Source organism: Manis javanica, chromosome 10 (genome assembly GCF_040802235.1).
Source record: "Manis javanica isolate MJ-LG chromosome 10, MJ_LKY, whole genome shotgun sequence".
NCBI lineage: Eukaryota > Metazoa > Chordata > Mammalia > Pholidota > Manidae > Manis > Manis javanica.
Genome location: NC_133165.1, coordinates 104567766 through 104585223, shown reverse-complemented (window position 1 = coordinate 104585223; position 17458 = coordinate 104567766). Strand labels below are relative to the sequence as shown.

General features: G+C 41.8%; 1 protein-coding gene across 6 annotated transcripts in view; it reads right to left on the bottom strand.

Annotated features, from left to right (window-relative positions):
* Window positions 1-17458, bottom strand: part of POLR3B (RNA polymerase III subunit B) — a 142991-nt gene that overhangs the window by 44593 nt on the left and 80940 nt on the right. For 4 of the 6 annotated variants that reach the window (XR_012121562.1, XM_073213782.1, XM_073213780.1 and 1 more), the window contains 2 exons: window positions 15238-15380; window positions 8580-8654 (listed from right to left, as the gene is read on the bottom strand). Coding sequence is in view for 5 of the 6 variants with exons in the window: in XM_073213782.1 (XP_073069883.1) it covers window positions 8580-8654; window positions 15238-15380 (218 nt within the window). In the remaining variant the exon portion in view is untranslated. Of the gene's footprint in view, window positions 1-8579; window positions 8655-11811; window positions 14804-15237; window positions 15381-17458 lie in introns of those variants that run through there. The other 2 variants (XM_073213784.1, XM_073213781.1) reach the window with 2 other exon arrangements.

Here is a 17458-nt window from a genome sequence, read left to right as displayed (position 1 = left end):
GCTCTGCAGTAAGCGTCAGTGTGTTAACACTCCTGGCTCCTTGAAAAGAGGATGGACGACAAATAAACCATATCTAATGGAAGCTGTTGGGAAACAATTACCAATTTATACCTTCAATGCTTACACAGCATTTCAGATTTTAAAATAAAATTTCATCCTCTGGCTCTTGCTGGTGTCTCAACCCCATTGTTTATAGCACAACCTCCTGGCAGGGAAATGCAAGTACACCAGTTTAACAGGCCCAGGAACGCTTGGTGCACTCAGAGGGGCCAACTGGGAATTTGACCGCAGACTACAGTGAAGAACTTTCAACAGATGACACTAGATAACAAGGAAAATGCAGAACACAGGAAGAGCAGATGGTTCTGCAGGTACCCCGTCAATAAAATATTATTGCATCACCATCAATCTTAATTTCAAATTGTAAAGATGAAGAAGTTAAGGAGTCTAAAGAAGCCACAAGTCTGACGGCCAAGCCAGTCAGGAAAGGCAAATCTGGGGACCCACTGTCACAGTCCTCTTTCCGTGTCACACCCTACACACGGAAGGCTCGCACACCTACTTGTTATTTCTATTTCCGTAGACTCACAGAACAACATATAATTCATCTTAAGAATAGGTTTACCCAGCAAAGTCCAGTTAATCCAACTCATCACTCTTAGCAAGTATTTCTAATCAGTTATAAACAGGAACTGACTTGTTCAAAAGTCATTTTCTACTTTTTGAAAAAAAAAAACTGGTTTTAGTGTAATGGACCTATCTCAGTTCAAACAGAAAAAAATAAGAATGTGAGAAAAGAGGTAAGGAAAAACTACAGCATTCTAGTACCGTATCAAGGCAGGAAAGCAAGCAGCAAACTAGCAGAAGACAATTTTATTAACATCTTTAATTCAAGAGCTGTTTCGGATGGGACTTTAATGTGTTGGGGACTGACTAACCAATGGTTTTTTATTTTGCTGATAGCCAGGTTTTAATAGCACACCTGCTTGATTTTTTAATTTTCAGAATTTTTATTGAGCAAGTCTACCTTCTCTGCATAATCACTTTTGGGTTACATTTACTACTCTCAGGTTGATATATATTATTACTCTTCCTTTTGTGAGTGAGGGAAGAGTTATTTCCTTCAATTCCCAAGCATATGCTGTGTGACAAGTGCTGTGACAGAGGTGGGGATAGGAAGAGACTCAGGGACTCAATTCTACTTGAGAGGTGTCCTATGCAGATTAATCTGAACTGAATATTGAAAATGAAAACCTTTATGCCATTCAGCTTGCCACATTCTAGTGCTCTAAATGGCACACAGCAAATTGGACAGTTATTCTACTGAAATAATACTAATCAGTCTAAATTACATCTACTTTTACTTTCTACAGGTTCTTGATCATTAGACAGGGCTGTTTGTTCTGCACAGTGTAACACTCTGCACTAAATGAAGGGTGAAATGCCGCTCTGTCTTTTCTCAACCGGTCGTAGTGCAAAAGGCGGCTTGGTGTTTGGTGAAGCAGTGGTCACTGCAATGCCCGGTGCCTATGAGGATCATAAATGGGCAAGAAGTGCCATCTGTAAAGGGATCACCACCCTGGGACTCTTAAGACCTATGCAGGGTATAATATCAAGGAACTGAGTGACCTTAAAAATCTGGCTCTCCTGTTCAGCTGGCATTGTGTTACCTTGGGGGGAAAGCACCACTTTCTGCGAAGACTTAGTTGTTTGGTCTTTACAATGGGAATAATTAGCACCTATCTCATGAAGCGGTTGTGTTAGAAGAACAGATGAACTAATGTCTGCGAGGCACTTTAAGGTCCTTTGAGAAAGGCTGCAACTAAATACAAGGAATTATTATTATATAAGAAACCTAATTACTCTCAGCAGGGAGCAAACGAGCAAAGCAAAGGAGACCAACTTAATGAATGGAAGGAGCAGTTGCAGTTGCACTAACTCTGGCTGAAGAGGCCAAAAAGCAACTCACGCAGGCTGAGCTGTTCAGATGATTTCACATGATCAGGACACTGTCTCCTAAGAACTACAGGACTTCACAGGACCTGGGCTGCGGGTTTCTAGTGCAGAGTTGTTTTCTGCTGATGAATATGATGGTAAATAGGGCCAAAGCAGCAGCAGGAATGCTTTCAAACTTGTTTATATTAAGTACAAAACGGTTTGGCTTTGGATAAACTCATCTTCATAAGCCTTTATATATTCAGAAATGTAATCTCTAAATCAAAACATAAAGGCTAACACAGGTGTACTCCTTTCTTCCTTTCCCCCTTTCCAGTTACTGAATTAACTTTATTTTTCAAACCACTAACTTAAATAATCCCAAGGGGGATGGGAGATGACAAAAACTGTTGAATCATATTAGCTTTGCTTTGCTGTTGAATCACTTCCAGATCTATCACATCACTTGCCATATTCCAGTTGACATAATTTTAATTCGGCTCTTCCTTACATGTTAGCAGATAAATAATGCATAAGAAAACTTGATTAGCTTTCTTATTAAAACATCACTCTAAATGAGGAGGCGCTAGAAGACAACACAGTTTTTACACGGCTTTCCCATGAGCAGTTGAATGGTTTGATGTGATAAATTTGCATAGTCTGAAGCACACAAAGGGCTGATTAATTGAAACCCTTACAATGCTTCTGGAAGCAGCTATTGTAAAACAATAACTATAGGAACTTTACAAAATACACACGGCTGAATGTGTCAAGAGCTTAATAAAATGTGTTGAGGCTACACTATTTGGAAACAGAGTTGGAAATTTTTATTCTGGGCCATAAAACACTAAACACCCTAATTTCAAAGCTTTAGTTGGATATTTACTGAAAGGTCAGAGGGTTACTGACTAGCTCCTGATAACACAAATTTTATTCTTAAAGGTAAAATAAAATCTTACAGTAAGGGTTGTAGTGGACAAAATAATCCTGACTTCTAAAATTAAAGAAAAAGTTGCCAGCGTTTGTTTTTGGACCAAAATTCTGAAGGATCATTCGGCATCATACACCTCATCTTGGGGCTCACACTGTTAGCTCCATTGGCCCCCTTTCCCCTCCCACTTAGAATCTTTCATTCAAGCAGGATCAAGCCAAGTAGGGAGCCATGGACAACTGGACTGTGAAGCTTCAGTCTAGCAGAGGGGATTTTAGATGGTCTCAAGTGCTGCATGTGTCCAAGGTATTATTATTACTTTAAATCACAGTCTTTTCATTCTCTTAATTTTAGAAACAATCTAGAAAAAGGAAATAAATAGAGAACTAAAAAAAGCAAAGTTTTTAATCAAACCTTGTCTAACAAACTAGCCTCACAGCTTTTCTGCCACAAACAAATTAACATTTTCTTACTCCCCACAGCCTCTAAACACCGACGTATAAGGATTTTCTAATGTGTAGGAAAGTCAGGTAAGTTATCTTTTCTTCTAATAAAAATTCAATCAAAATCTTGACAAAGTAAGTTAGCAAACTGTTTAATAACTGTTATTAATGCAAAACTGAAGCAAGTGACATTATAAAGGAACTTTTATTGAACATGAGAGGGTCAAAGATGAATCTTCCAAACAATATTATCAGGAAATGTGTAATCCTTATGAACTAAAGACACACTGAGCCATTCCATGAGACAATTGAATTTTGATATGACTATATTTTATTTTAAAACAAAGTTGACATCAATCTATTTAAACTAGCTATCTGAGGATTTAGGGGGAGATTGGAGGAGTGTATGCCATTATCTCAGATTAGCAGTTATTAAAAAGCTTCTGTTTGCCAGGACAAACAAACACTCTTGCTCAAATACAGGTTTCCTCTCCTTAGGAATACTGTTCGGTATTGCTGCCTGATTCTGTGATCTACAGGACCTTTGTTGGAGGTGCTAATCCTTTTTCACATGAGAGACTGAGAAATGTTCTTTCAGGGAGGTGATATATTGCTTCCCCCCCAACCCCCCACCCACATCAAAGAAGTTCAGTTTTTCCTCCCTTATTGTGAATGGCAGCAAAAGAGGAAATCTGGAAAAATAATAATTCGGTTTGCCTGAGCACAAAAATGAAACTTGGGAATTCCTTAGGCTAGCAGATCATTCTTGTTGAACAAGTGGGAAAAAAAACAACAGGAAATCTGCTCATCCTTCTAATAAATGCCCTAACCAGCAGAAAAAGCAAGGCTCAAGCTTAAAATGCCTTTGATGAGTTCCCTTTACATAGAACTTACACCAAAGTTCAAGAGGCTTAGATAAGTTTTGATTTTAATAAAAAGTCTAATTCCAAATATAACACCCATCAGCATGATATGTGAAAGTCTCTTCCAATCTTTAACTCTATAAACTGACCAAGAAAGAACAGGAAGAGAAAACACGAACAGTCCAAGACCCACATTCTGCTCTTTCCCCATGGAGCATCATTATGCACCTATCATACAAGTTACGGCTTCACTGAGGTGTCTGGAAGTCCAGAAAACTTGGAAAGGAGACTGAGACTTCAGGATTTTAATTTCTCCCTGAATGAAATTAAAACTAAACAAAATTTTCCTTCCCTTGTAAACACACCAAATTACACAAAAAAGTGTGTATTTTGCACACTACTAAAGGATGAACTGCTCTAGAGATTCTTAATTAAAGGCCCAGCTCTTTTGGGGAGAGCTGACTCCGTGCATACCTACTGATGAGACACATGATGGACTTCACGAAAACCCAACAGAGGGCTGAATGTAACTCATTAAAATTCTTTTTATTTCTCATTAGAAGACAACTGGAATTCCCCCACCTAAAAAGTGTACTGAGTGATTCTTACTTGCTTCTCAGGCTGGAATAGTCTTTAGGTTAGTTTTGACACACTCTTCTTTATGAAACACAGGTGACCCTTGAACAATGTGGGGGCTAAGGGTGCACAGTCGAGTATCTGCATAACTTTTGACTCCCCAAAAACTTAACTAGTGATAGCCCACCATTGACCAGAAGCCTTACCAATAACATAAACAGTCCGTTAACACATATTTTGTATGTTACATTTATCATATACAGTATTCTTACAAAAGAGTAAGCTCGAGAAAAAAGTTTTTTCAAATCGTTGCAAATTTTCAAAAAGTTTTCCAATACATTTATAGAAAAAAAACCACATATAAGTGGACCTGTGCAGTTCAAACCCATGGTGTTCAAGGGTCAATACATTTACAGAAAAAAACCCCATATATAAGTGGACCTGTGCAGTTAAAACCCATGGTGTTCAAGGGTCAACTGTGCTTTGTCCTTCCTCCACACTTGGCTCTCTCTGCCCAGTTTTCCAGTCTTCCAGGCACAGAAAGCAATGCTGCTGTCCTGGGCCTGCCACTTTTTAACAGCTACTGATCCGACACTCCCACTTCCTCAGTGGGCCTTCTCTGATCAGCCACAGTGCCTTTGCTCCTGACAGAGCAGGGATGTGGACGCTCAACTACTTCACAATAATCTCCTGCTCCAGTTCACTCTCCCATTCTGTCCTCTTCAGCCTCCTTCATGAGCTCTTTCATAACACATAGCATATAACTACAGCTGTTTAGCTTCCACTTCACATTCGTTTCATGCAGCTCCTAATGATCCTACCACCTCTGAAGTGATCAGGCTTGAGCAGGATAGACACTCATGTTCTGTGAAATGCAATTTTTAAATCTCCTCTAATTGTTGGATATTTTAAGAAGCATTAGGGGCAGAAATGCAATCCACACACTAATCATGCTAAAAAGAATCCCTAACAACAGCTCTGTCAAAGTAAACTTAACAACAGGCAAAAACCTGGCAATCTATAGGGCCACACTTTCTGAACGCCAGAGATAACAAATGCTCTAAATGGAGGCGGTTAAAGGGGACACATAAAGATACATTTATCAAAATAATCTTTACATTTTCTCATAGATGATATGTAAGTGTTACCTTGCAAGTGATATTACAAAGGAAAACACACTATTTCCAAATGATTTTATCTTTTAAGAGTGAAAACTAAGTTCAACCAACTACTGCTCTTACTCTGGCACGTGTCTGGACCAAAACAGAAACAAATCACTGCAGGAATCACCGAGTGACACATATGCCCTGAAAACTCACAACTGTTGAGTATGACCAGATAGATTTCTCTGGGGCTGTCAAGGCAGATTCTCACTGGTGCTCAGGGCGACATCTGGGGGGCACATGTACTCAGTTACTTTGCCTGGGAAAGCTTCAGTGGGCTGTGCTGTCAGTGAGGACTGGGGAGCTGAGTCTTGGGTGACGACTCTTCTGGTATAAGTCCAGATAAAGATGAGGCATTGCATTTCTGCTATTTGCTAAGAAGAATAAATTAAACTAATTTGGGGAGGGATGACTTTGGCCTGTTATGTCTGTACGTTTAAGATAGTTTATTTATAAATTATTCTAAAGATATGGAGTGGATGCCATATTATATGCAAAAGTGCTGTGCTTGGGAGGTTAAACAAATTTGTAGGGCATGTTTCCTATCCTTAGTGAACCAAAAATATACTTTCTAAGTGAGCTGACAGGTATTCTGGATATTTAACAACATGTACAATTATTTTAATAAAACCACTGCTTTCCTTAATCTTTGCAATTTTATTTATGAATAAAAAGAACTTCAAAAACTACACTTCTGCCAGTGTCATGCCTCCTGCTTCAGATGGGTGACATCCAAGGGAAGGATCAAAACGGTAGCCCTTAGTTACAGTAATAACCCATAAAAATGATCAGCTATGCTCAGGTAACTAAGAGTTGACAAAATGTGATTAACACCCATCTGATGATTGCTAGCATTTATGTCATAATTCTGTATGAGCTTAAAATATTTTTAAGATCGTTTTCAATCTTAGAAATTATTAAAATAGCCCATGAAAATAAGAAGTCTTAGAGGCAAGGCTCTGTTCAGCACACGAACAGCTGGTGCTCTAAAAATCCTTCTTATCTTTTATTAAAATAATTTTAGTTTCAGTTCTCTACGTTACAGTGAAAATAGCTGAGCACAGTACGCATTCTTGTGTTAAACCTTCTGAAATAACAGACACAGACTTCCAGTAAACATGGCATGTTTATCCCCACTTCTTCCCCATGCCTCACTAACAAGAGAGTTGAAAAAAATTAAGGTATAAACCTATAAGGAAAAAGAAAGGGTAAGAGATAATTATACAATTTGGAATGTGAATGAACAGAGGAAATGGCTTAACAGAAAAAAGAACACAAACCTACGTCCCCACAGAGGAGGACGTACGCTGACTCGGCCCTCACCTCCACTTCTGGGAAAGTTCAGGAAAGAGACACAAAGTGCTGTGGAAGTGGGATGAGGTGTGGGGCCAACACAGGAAGGCTGACAGCAAGTCACCCATGCGCCGGCAGTGCAGGGGGCCTCCACTCATCACCTTTCTCACCATGCCCCTATTAGCATGACTTCCCCGCCTGCACACCTCCCATGGGGGCTTTCACTGCTTCCCCGGGGCCCCGACAGTCCGCTTTCAGCCAGTAGCCAGAGGAAGACCATCACATTTCTCATCTGCTCAGACTCCTCGAGCGGCTGTCCTCCCCCTCAGGGCGGCTGTCCTCCCCTCAGGGCGGCTGTCCTCCCCCTCAGGGCGGCTGTCCTCCCCTCAGAGCGGCTGTCTTCCCCCTCAAGCAGCTGTCCTCCCCCTCAGGGCGGCTGTCCTCCCCCTCAGAGCGGCTGTCTTCCCCCTCAGAGCGGCTGTCTTCCCCCTCAGAGCGGCTGTCCTCCCCCTCAGAGCGGCTGTCCTCCCCCTCAGAGCGGCTGTCTTCCCCCTCAAGCGGCTGTCCTCCCCCTCAGGGCGGCTGTCCTCCCCCTCAGGGCGGCTGTCCTCCCCCTCAGAGCGGCTGTCTTCCCCCTCAAGCGGCTGTCCTCCCCCTCAGGGCGGCTGTCCTCCCCCTCAGAGCGGCTGTCCTCCCCCTCAAGCGGCTGTCCTCCCCCTCAGGGCGGCTGTCCTCCCCCTCAGAGCGGCTGTCTTCCCCCTCAGAGCGGCTGTCCTCCCCCTCAGAGCGGCTGTCCTCCCCCTCAAGCAGCTGTCCTCCCCCTCAGGGCGGCTGTCCTCCCCTCAAGCAGCTGTCCTCCCCCTCAAGCAGCTGTCCTCCCCCTCAGGGCGGCTGTCCTCCCCTCAGGGCGGCTGTCCTCCCCCTCAAGCAGCTGTCCTCCCCCTCAGGGCGGCTGTCCTCCCCCTCAGGGCGGCTGTCCTCCCCCTCAGAGTGGCTGTCCTCCCCCTCAGGGCGGCTGTCCTCCCCCTTGATCAGCTGTCCTCCCCCTCAGAGCGGCCTGTGAGTCCTCATCCCTGGGGCCCCACATTTACTGGCCCCGCTCCGGCCTCACTGGCACGGTCCCAGCGGGCCCCCAGTTATGCGGGCTGGCTCGGGCCTCGGGCCTTCCTCTCACCCCCGGCGCTCTTCAGCCAGACAGGGGCTGCTCCCTTACTTCTCCCAGGTTTTTACACAAATGCAGTCTTGTCAACAAGGCAGAGTTTCTCAATCACTTTACTAAAAATTTCAACCACTAACTGCCCCCACTGCCACTGCCCAGCAGAAATGCTCATTCTCTTCATCTTTTCTTTTTTTTCTTTATCTCAACTCTTATTACCTCTCCGGCCCGCAAGAAGGGAAGCCCAACAGGGGCTGGAACTCTGTCTGTTTCGTTCACCGCTTATCACCAGGCCTAGAACAGTAACACACACACACTGAGAAGATACTTAATAAATACTTGCAGAAATAAATGTCTGTGTAAGGAATAATCAGATCCTGGGTTTCTACTCCCCACCCCATAAAGCCAGGAAACTTCCCTTCCCCCAACCCATACTTGAGAAACTGAACCACAACAATCCAGGACCCAAGGGCAGTAAGCAGAGAGTGGGGTGAAGTACTAGCCGGATACAGGAATGATTCGAGGAATGAAATGAAGGGCTGTGCATTGAGCAGTGGGCTTCAGCCCCCGGCCCTTACCTGGCTCCCCGGCGGCCAGCTGACAGCATTAAGCATTGTCACCCACCCTCACTCCCAGTTCCAACCTTCAAAATGGAATTAAAAAGACCCTACTATGTAGAAACTGACTAACGCTAGCAGTAAAAAATGGTTCATTGACTGATCACCTTACAGTGATACCCATAGTCAACAACTTCCATTCTTGGGACTTGTAGCTTCCAATTGCTTTTCAGGTTCAAGGATATTATCAGGCATTAGAGGAAAGCTTCTGACAACAATAAACCAGACTCTAAAACACACAGGAGGGAAAGAAACCTCTCAAGAAATACAGACAATATATTCATAAATGACAGATCCGGTCAAGGGTTGACATCCAAAATATATAGAGCCCACACACCTCAACAAACAAAAAGCAAATAATCCAATTAAAAAATGGACACAGGATCTGAACAGACAGTTCTCCAAAGAAGAAATTCAGATGGCCAACAGACACATGAAAAGATGCTTCACATCACTAGTCATCAGAGAAATGCAAATTAAAACTGCAATGAGATATCACCTCACACCAGTAAGGATCGCCACCATCCAAAAGACAAACAACAACAAATGTTAGCAAGGTTGTGGAGAAAGGGGAACCCTCCTACACTGCTGGTGGGAATGTAAACTACTTCAACCATTGTGGAAAGCAGTATGGGAGGTTCCTCAGAAAACTCAAAATAGAAATACCATTTGACCCAGGAATTCCACTTCTAGGAATTTACCCTAAGAATACATTAACCCAGTTTGAAAAATACATATGCACCCCTATGTTTATTGCAGCACTATTTACAATAGCCAAGAAATGGAAGCAGCCTAAGTGTCCATCAGTAGATGAATGGATAAAGAAGATGTGGTACATATACACAATGGAATATTATTCAGCCATAAGAAGAAAACAAATCCTACCATTTACAACAACATGGATGGGGTTATAGGGTATTATGCTCAGTGAAGTAAGCCAGGCGGAGAAAGACAAGTATCAAATGATTTCACTCATCTGTGGAGTATAAGAACAGAGCATAAACTGAAGGAACAAAACAGCAGCAGACTCACATAACCCAAGAATGGACTAACAGTTACCAAAGGGAAAGGGACTGGGGAGGATGAGTGGGAAGGGAGGGATAAGGGGGAATAAGGGGCATTAAGATTAGCATGTATAATGTGGGGGGGCATGGGGAGGGCTGTACAACACAGAGAAGCCAAGTAGTGATTCTACAGCATCTTACTATGTTGATGGACAGTGACTGTAATGGGGTATGTGGGGGGGGGGACTTGGTGATGGGGGGAGTCTAGTAAACATAATGTTTCTCATGTAATTGTAGATTAATGATACCAAATAAAAATAAATAAAGTAAAAGTAAAAAAAAAAAAAAGAAATACAGACAAAATTAGGAACAGAAGGAAACTAAAAAGGAAAACCAAGAAAACTAAGAAAACTAAAGCTCAAAACTAAAATATATATAATCACTGCTATAAAAGGGAGAATATAAATTAAAGATTTTAGGTAGAACTTTAAAATATGTGATAGCTTTTTTAAAATCTGGAAAATAAAATTGATAAAATCTCCTAGACAGAAAAGCAAGACAAAGAAATGTACAAAGGGGGAGAAAAGAAAATGAGAGCATCAGTCTGAAAGATCCACATCTGACTAATAAGAAAACCAGAAAGGGTACAAGGAAAATGATGAAACTATCAACAAAATAAGAAAATGTCCAAGAATTGGAGGGACTTGAACTTCCAGAATTAGAAAGTGCCTTATTTCCTAGGATAAGGAATGAAAAAAAAGGTCTATGAAATTTCAGAATTCCAAGAATGATAGGTAGTAAAATCTTAGGGGGCAGGAAGTGGGGAAGGAGGAGAGAAGTGAGGGAGGGAAGAAGGAGAAGAGAAACAGGACACACACACACAAAGACCAGAAAGAATGATGTAACAATTCATTGAAGTAACATGGAATTTAGATGACAATGTACAAATGTCATCAAAATCCTAAGGGAAAGAATTCTAGAATTCTATATGCAACCAAAGTATAAATCAAGTATGAGGCTAGAACATGCTCAAAAAATACATGAACTCAAAACATTTACCTCTCATGCATCTTTTCTCAGCTATCTAATGAGCACATTCCACTGCGGCGGGCGGGGAGCCAAGAGACAAGGCCTTCAACGGAACCTCATAAATGACCACCATTCAGCAGGCTTACAGTGTGTTATGGACTGTATGAAGTCCTTAACCCCCAAGACACCTCCGAATGTGACCCTGCATGGGGATAGGGTCATTAAGGAGGTAATTAAGGTTAAATGAGCTCACAGAGGAGGCCCTAATCCAATATGACTGGTGTGCTTATACGAAGAGGGAGAGACCAGAACACAGGCACACAGAGGAAAGGCCGTGTGAGAACACGAGAAGAGAGCGAATGCCCGCAGCCAAGGGAGGAGGAGGCTTCAGGAGAGACCAGGCCTGCTGACACCCTGACCTCCACAACCATAAAAAAATAAATTTCTGTTGTTTAAGCCACCCGGTCAGTGGCACTTTACTACAGCAAACTAACACATAGTACTTCCCCACCTTTTTTTTTATTATGGTATCATTGATAGACAATCTTATGAAGGTTTCACATGAGCAACGTTGTGGTTACTACATTCACCCGTATTATCAAGTCCACCCCCCACACCCCATTGCACTCACTGTCCATCAGCATAGTTAAGATGCTATAGTCACGACTTGTGTCTTCTCTGTGCTACACTGCCTTCCCCGAGAACCCCCTACATTGTGTGTGCTGATCATAATGCCCCTCAATCCCCTTCTCCCTCCCTCCCCACCCGCCCTCCCCACCCCTCCCCTCTGGTAACCCTAGTCCCTTCTTGGAGTCTGCAAGTCTGCTGTTGTTTTGTTCCTTCAGTTTTGCTTTGTTGTTAGACTCCACAAATAAAGGAAATCATTACTTCTCAACCTTTTTGGAAAACATTTCTAGGGAACAAAAGATGAGGCTGCTCACGGCACTGGCTGGGAAGCTCTGGATCAGAGAATAACCACAGCAGGTGGAACAGGAGGAGATGGGGTGCTCTAGAGGAGATCTTCTCGGGGGGAACGTGGTCCTAACAGACCACTGATGACGGGGAAAATTGTGTTTCCAGGCTATTGATGAAATAAAAGAATGGTGATAGGAATAAAGAAAATTAAGCAAATTTTTTAAATGAGGTATTAACTTCTGAAAAAGTGAAGTTATATAACAAAGGAAATGCAATAAACAATTACTTGGTTGGGAAGTGAACATTTACATGTTCACTTATAATGCAATCTTACCCCAAATTATGATAAATCTACACAAGGAATGGAGGTGGGAAATGGGAAAGAGAGGTAGCAAAATGCTGGGTCCTCCTGTCTATCATAGTAGGAAATCAGTAGGTAGTACCTAAAATGGATGAATGAATATATAGCTGTTTAAGAATAGTAGGTAAATATAAGAAGAAATTGCCTCTGGAAAGTAGAATTGGAAGAAAGGTGGGGACTGATGTTTTTCAGGACAAAAACCCCATTTTTATACTACTTGATGTTTTTAAACCATGAGTACAGGTTATTTGACAAAAAAAAATTATACTTAAAAGAAATAAAAATTATGTTCAGTTAAGGGTTCTACATCTTTTCATCCATAACTCTTACAGCTTGCACTATCTTTCATTTGTTTGCTTATTTTTCCCCAATCTTTTCAATTATTCTGATGAAGCTGTCAGAGAAGCGACTATCAAGGGAATCTAGGCTAATCAGAAGGATTTTACCCTTGGATTAAAAGCCATCTGGAAAAGGAAAACTAGCAAGATAAACTCTTCACTACAAGTGAAAGGTCAACTGGGCCCTTGAGGACTTCTCTCAGTTTCATATAGAGATGTACAATTAAACTCCCCAAGACTGCACAGATCTCCCAAATCTGCTATGCTTCAGATCACTGCAAGTTGGAAACCACGTCTGTCAATGAACATTATCCCTACCATATTAACAGTTTGAAAAAATGCTGTAGCACAAAGACTTCCTGACATTTTATGTAGAAGTCCGTATTTGTAGGAGCTTACCCATCAAACATGTTCTTTACCTTCAAAAGTACTGCTTTGTCTATATTACATACACATACACTCACATATAATGCATAGATTAAAACCTGAATAAGATCAATCCATCAAGAGTAGAGAATATCTCTTTTATTCTCCTTTACCTTCAATTCATTCATATATTCAACCATTATAAACTATCTATTAAATATCTACCATGACAAAGGTTCTATCAGGCTTTATGAGAATGTAAGGTCATGGTCCTTGTCCTCAAGAAATTCAGTGGAGTTAGAACAGTGAAAATCATGGAAATGTGTGCCAGCCTTCAACTCTTTGCATAATACCCTGATGGAATAAAGTACAAGGATTTGGGATATATAAGGTTTGTAAACTGCTTTGTAATGGAGGAGTTCTCTTACAGAATGCATTCTTGTAGAGCTTCCAATGTCAACATTTTGTAAGAGGAATATCAAGCTTTGCTCTTAGCCAGGTAATAGGTCAAGTAAAATAAGAGGCTGTAAACAAGAATGCCTGTTGCTCCACAGTGACTTAGGAGTGCACCTCAGAAACTGTCTAGACTAAGAGAAGAGAAATAGTTTCAATATAAAGAACTGGATTTTCACTGATTAGCAGTAGAAAACACTAGAACCTCAAGATATGTTTACAAACACTCAAAAAGTATTGAGAGTTAGAATCTCATGAAGTAGAGGTGACAAATTCACATTTATAGATGGAATCAATTCTTTACTACAAACTACTATCAGGGTAAAATAATCTTGTTTCAGTCATCTGAACTTAAAATGGCTTCTGATGAAATAGTACCTTAGTCTGAAACAGTTTTACTGATGGAATAAAAACTAAGGCTAGATTCATTTGACTAAACAAACTGTAATATATGATATACTTGCTTAGAAAATAAACACAATCAGCAAGAACACACAGTGCAGCTAGCTTCAAACCAACCATTTAAAAACAGGACGATATCACATAACTAACTTAAATGCAAAGGTGAGATTCAAGATTGAAAAACAGAATGAATAAGAGCCAATGTTAAAAAATAAATGTTGTGGATGTGGGGAAAAAAAAGAGCCAGTGTTGATCCTTGCTATCACTTGATAGTCGTAGCACACTCAGGCACAACACTAACTGCTTAACAGTCAGGACGGCGGAAGTCTTAGTTAAAAGCATGGACTGTGGGGTCAGGATGCCAGGGCCCAAAAACCAGTTCTGTCACCAACTGAGGACTTTGGACAAGCCACCAATCTCTCTGCGTCCCTGTTTTCTCATCTCGAAAATGCAGACAATATTGGTACCTACTTCCCAGGACTGGGTGAGACACAAAGGGACGAGTATATGTAAAATGCGGAGAACACTGCCAGGCACATAGGGAGTGCTACAGAATTATTAGCTGCTGTTGTTTTTAAACTAGTAAGTGGCGGACAGAGCCAAAATATAAACTCTAGGACAAACTTTTCACTTTTAAATGCCAGGTATGTTGACTAAAAGACACCCTACTGAAAATTAATTAATCAGTAGTGATACAATGCTATGATTCTTGAAGGTAAAAAAAAAAAAAAAAAAAAGACAAAAAAACTACATATGGATAAAAACTTAGAAATAACCATGAAGGAAAAAGAGTGAGGCTGGCCAATGGGATCAGATGGAGAAACGCAGTCTAGGAGAGGATCCGCTGTGCAGCGGACAAAGCACTGGAGTCAGGAGACCTGGGCTCTAACACCAGCTCGGCAACCAGCCAGCTGGGTACCCCTGGGGGGCTGAACATGCGGCGTCCCAACTTCCTCACCTGTTAAATGAAGGGGCAGATAATTCTGAGATATCCTTTAGTGCTGACATACTATGATCCAATAGAACATACAGTATTTTAATATGTACTTTTTGTAAAAAGTAGGTATTACTATTTATTTTTTGAACAGCTACCTGCATTTCAGTAGGCAGATCATCTAGAATGAATTTATGATAACTTTAGGCTGAGCAGTTGCAGGAGAACAAAATAAATAGCATAAGCAACCTTGTGCATTTTTAAAAGCCATTAAAACTAAACAGGTTATTCTCAGAAATACAAAAAAAAAAAAGAACAGTTTTGATGACTGGGTAGTAATCTTTCAAACATACTAAGTTTTTAACAGGAGAAGTTGTAAAATATTTCTTATATATGTGGTTAATATTAGTAAATAGTACATTCAGTTTTATAAGTAAGTTGAAAATGAAAAAATTTACCTTTCTGCCCATGACGACTGCTGAATTTATCTCCAATTTCTGGACGCCTCGTCTGTCTCAGCAGCATTTTGATCAAAAAAGCATCTTCAGCATTTGAAGATATCATCACTTTTTCAATATATGAATCCGTTGCCCCTTTGTAGCTGATGTTAAGAGAAAGTTACTAAAGCAGAGTTTTCAAATTGCCCTTTGTGAACCTATTACCCACAGGCCATATTTTATTTAATACCTTCCAGAGACATTCCTATTTTGGGCTCTGAAAAATTACTTTCATTTTTCAACCTTAAATTCAAATGTTACAATTTCCCTTTCCCGGTCCTAACTGAAAATGGCCAACATTTATACTAAACACCCATTATGAGGCAGGCATAATGCAATGTAACCTTCACTACACATATTATTTATATACTGTTGTTCTCTCTTATAGACAAGACGAGATTAAGAACTTGTCTAGGACACTCGACTCACACGAACTGGGACCGGAATTTGGGCTGAAGCCTGTCAGACTCAATTTCAAGTTCTTAACAATTTTTTAAGTTTTTAACAATTACTTTTATCTACTTGTCTTTCCCATTAATATTTTCACAGTTTGGCCCTTCTTGTGTCTGTTAGTCATACAACAGCTGTTACTAAAAGTCCACTTTGTGTCAGCTCCTTGTATATACAAAGCTCTGGATATATAAAGATTAAGAAGACATGGTTCCTGCCCCCTAAAAAGAAGAGAAACATAAATGCAGTAAAGATCAATGGTATGGAGAATAGGGAAGACTCAGGGGAGACAACAGTCAATCCTGCTGGTGGCTGGGGGAGACAGAGGCGGCGGCAAGGGGCAGGTGATCGGTCTGCTTCAGAGAGGAGGTGACCCTGGAGCTGAGACCTGCCGACGGGAAGGGCACTCAGGCAAAGGGAGTACATGGGCAAACACATGGAAGCCTCAAGTTAGGCGGCACATTCTGGAGTGTAAGAGACACTTCACTAGAAATATGGGGCCCAGTGTACAAGAGTAAGGCTAGAGCCAAGGGTTACGGGCAGTCTTGCGTGTATTACTATTTCATTTGGCCTTTATCCCACAGGTAACAGTCATTGAGAGTTTTACTCAATCTACTCAAGTTTTATTTTATTTATTCAAGAGAGTAATATGACCAAGTGAGTAATTTAGAAAAATAAATCACTCCGGTAGTAACAGAGAGAGAGCATGAGAGATATGGAGAGGCGCAAAACTGGAGGCAGAACACAGTTATTGATAACTGAAGAGTCTGGCAGGGGGAGGGCTGGAACTCAGCAACACCCATCATGGACAAAATGGTGAGGACAGAGCTAAGGAGGTGGAAACTAGAGGAGTTGCTGAACTGGCATGTGCAGAGGTGAAAGGACGGATTCTGTTGCCAGGTTTGTGCGGCAGGTGAGACTGGCTGGATGGTGGGGTCATTTGCCAGGAGAGGGACCTGCTGGGGCTGGGTAAGGGTGGGGAGGTAGTTGGTTTTGGTCTGGGTTTGGGGCCCCTTAAAGCTGTCCAAGTACTGATACGGAGCTGGACCTGGGCAAATGTTTATCTGGGAGCCATCAGCAAAAAGAGTGACTGGCATGCTGGGAGCATGGGAGCTCATCCAGACATATGCAGAGAGTCACTGGCTGGGATCTGGTCCCTGCAGCCAGGCAGGAGGGAATCACAGAGAATGAGGGCCAGGGGAAAGCGGTGTCCCAAAGGCAGGGAAGATGGGTCACTGGTATCAAATGCTCTAGAAACTTTTTACGAAGTATATCCACCCATTTATAACTACAGACTTATTACCCACCATGTGCTAGGTGCTGTACCAGGTGCTAGGGCTACTCAGTGCACAAAAGATATAAAGCCTCAGCCTGCAAAATCAGGACTGAAGAGTCCACTGCACTTGGCCAGTCTGACACCTGTGGGTTTTGCTATTTACCACCTGTCTTTCCTCACTGTGAAAGTGCCTAGTGGGCTCCACCAGGGCAGGGTTTTCTACCTCTGTAGCTCACTGAGCTATCCCATGCACCTAGATGAGTTCCTAGCATACAGTCAATGTTCAAAAAAATAGTTCTTGAGTAAAGTGAATGAATAGGCTGTCTTTGGTGACCTCTTCCAGAGCCATTTGGGCGGGATGAAGCGGGGAGGCTGGAGGTTCAGGGGGCTTAGGGAGCCCGTGGAAGGGAAGAAGCGGAACAGACTGCAGACCACTCTGCTGAGGAGCTTGGGGCT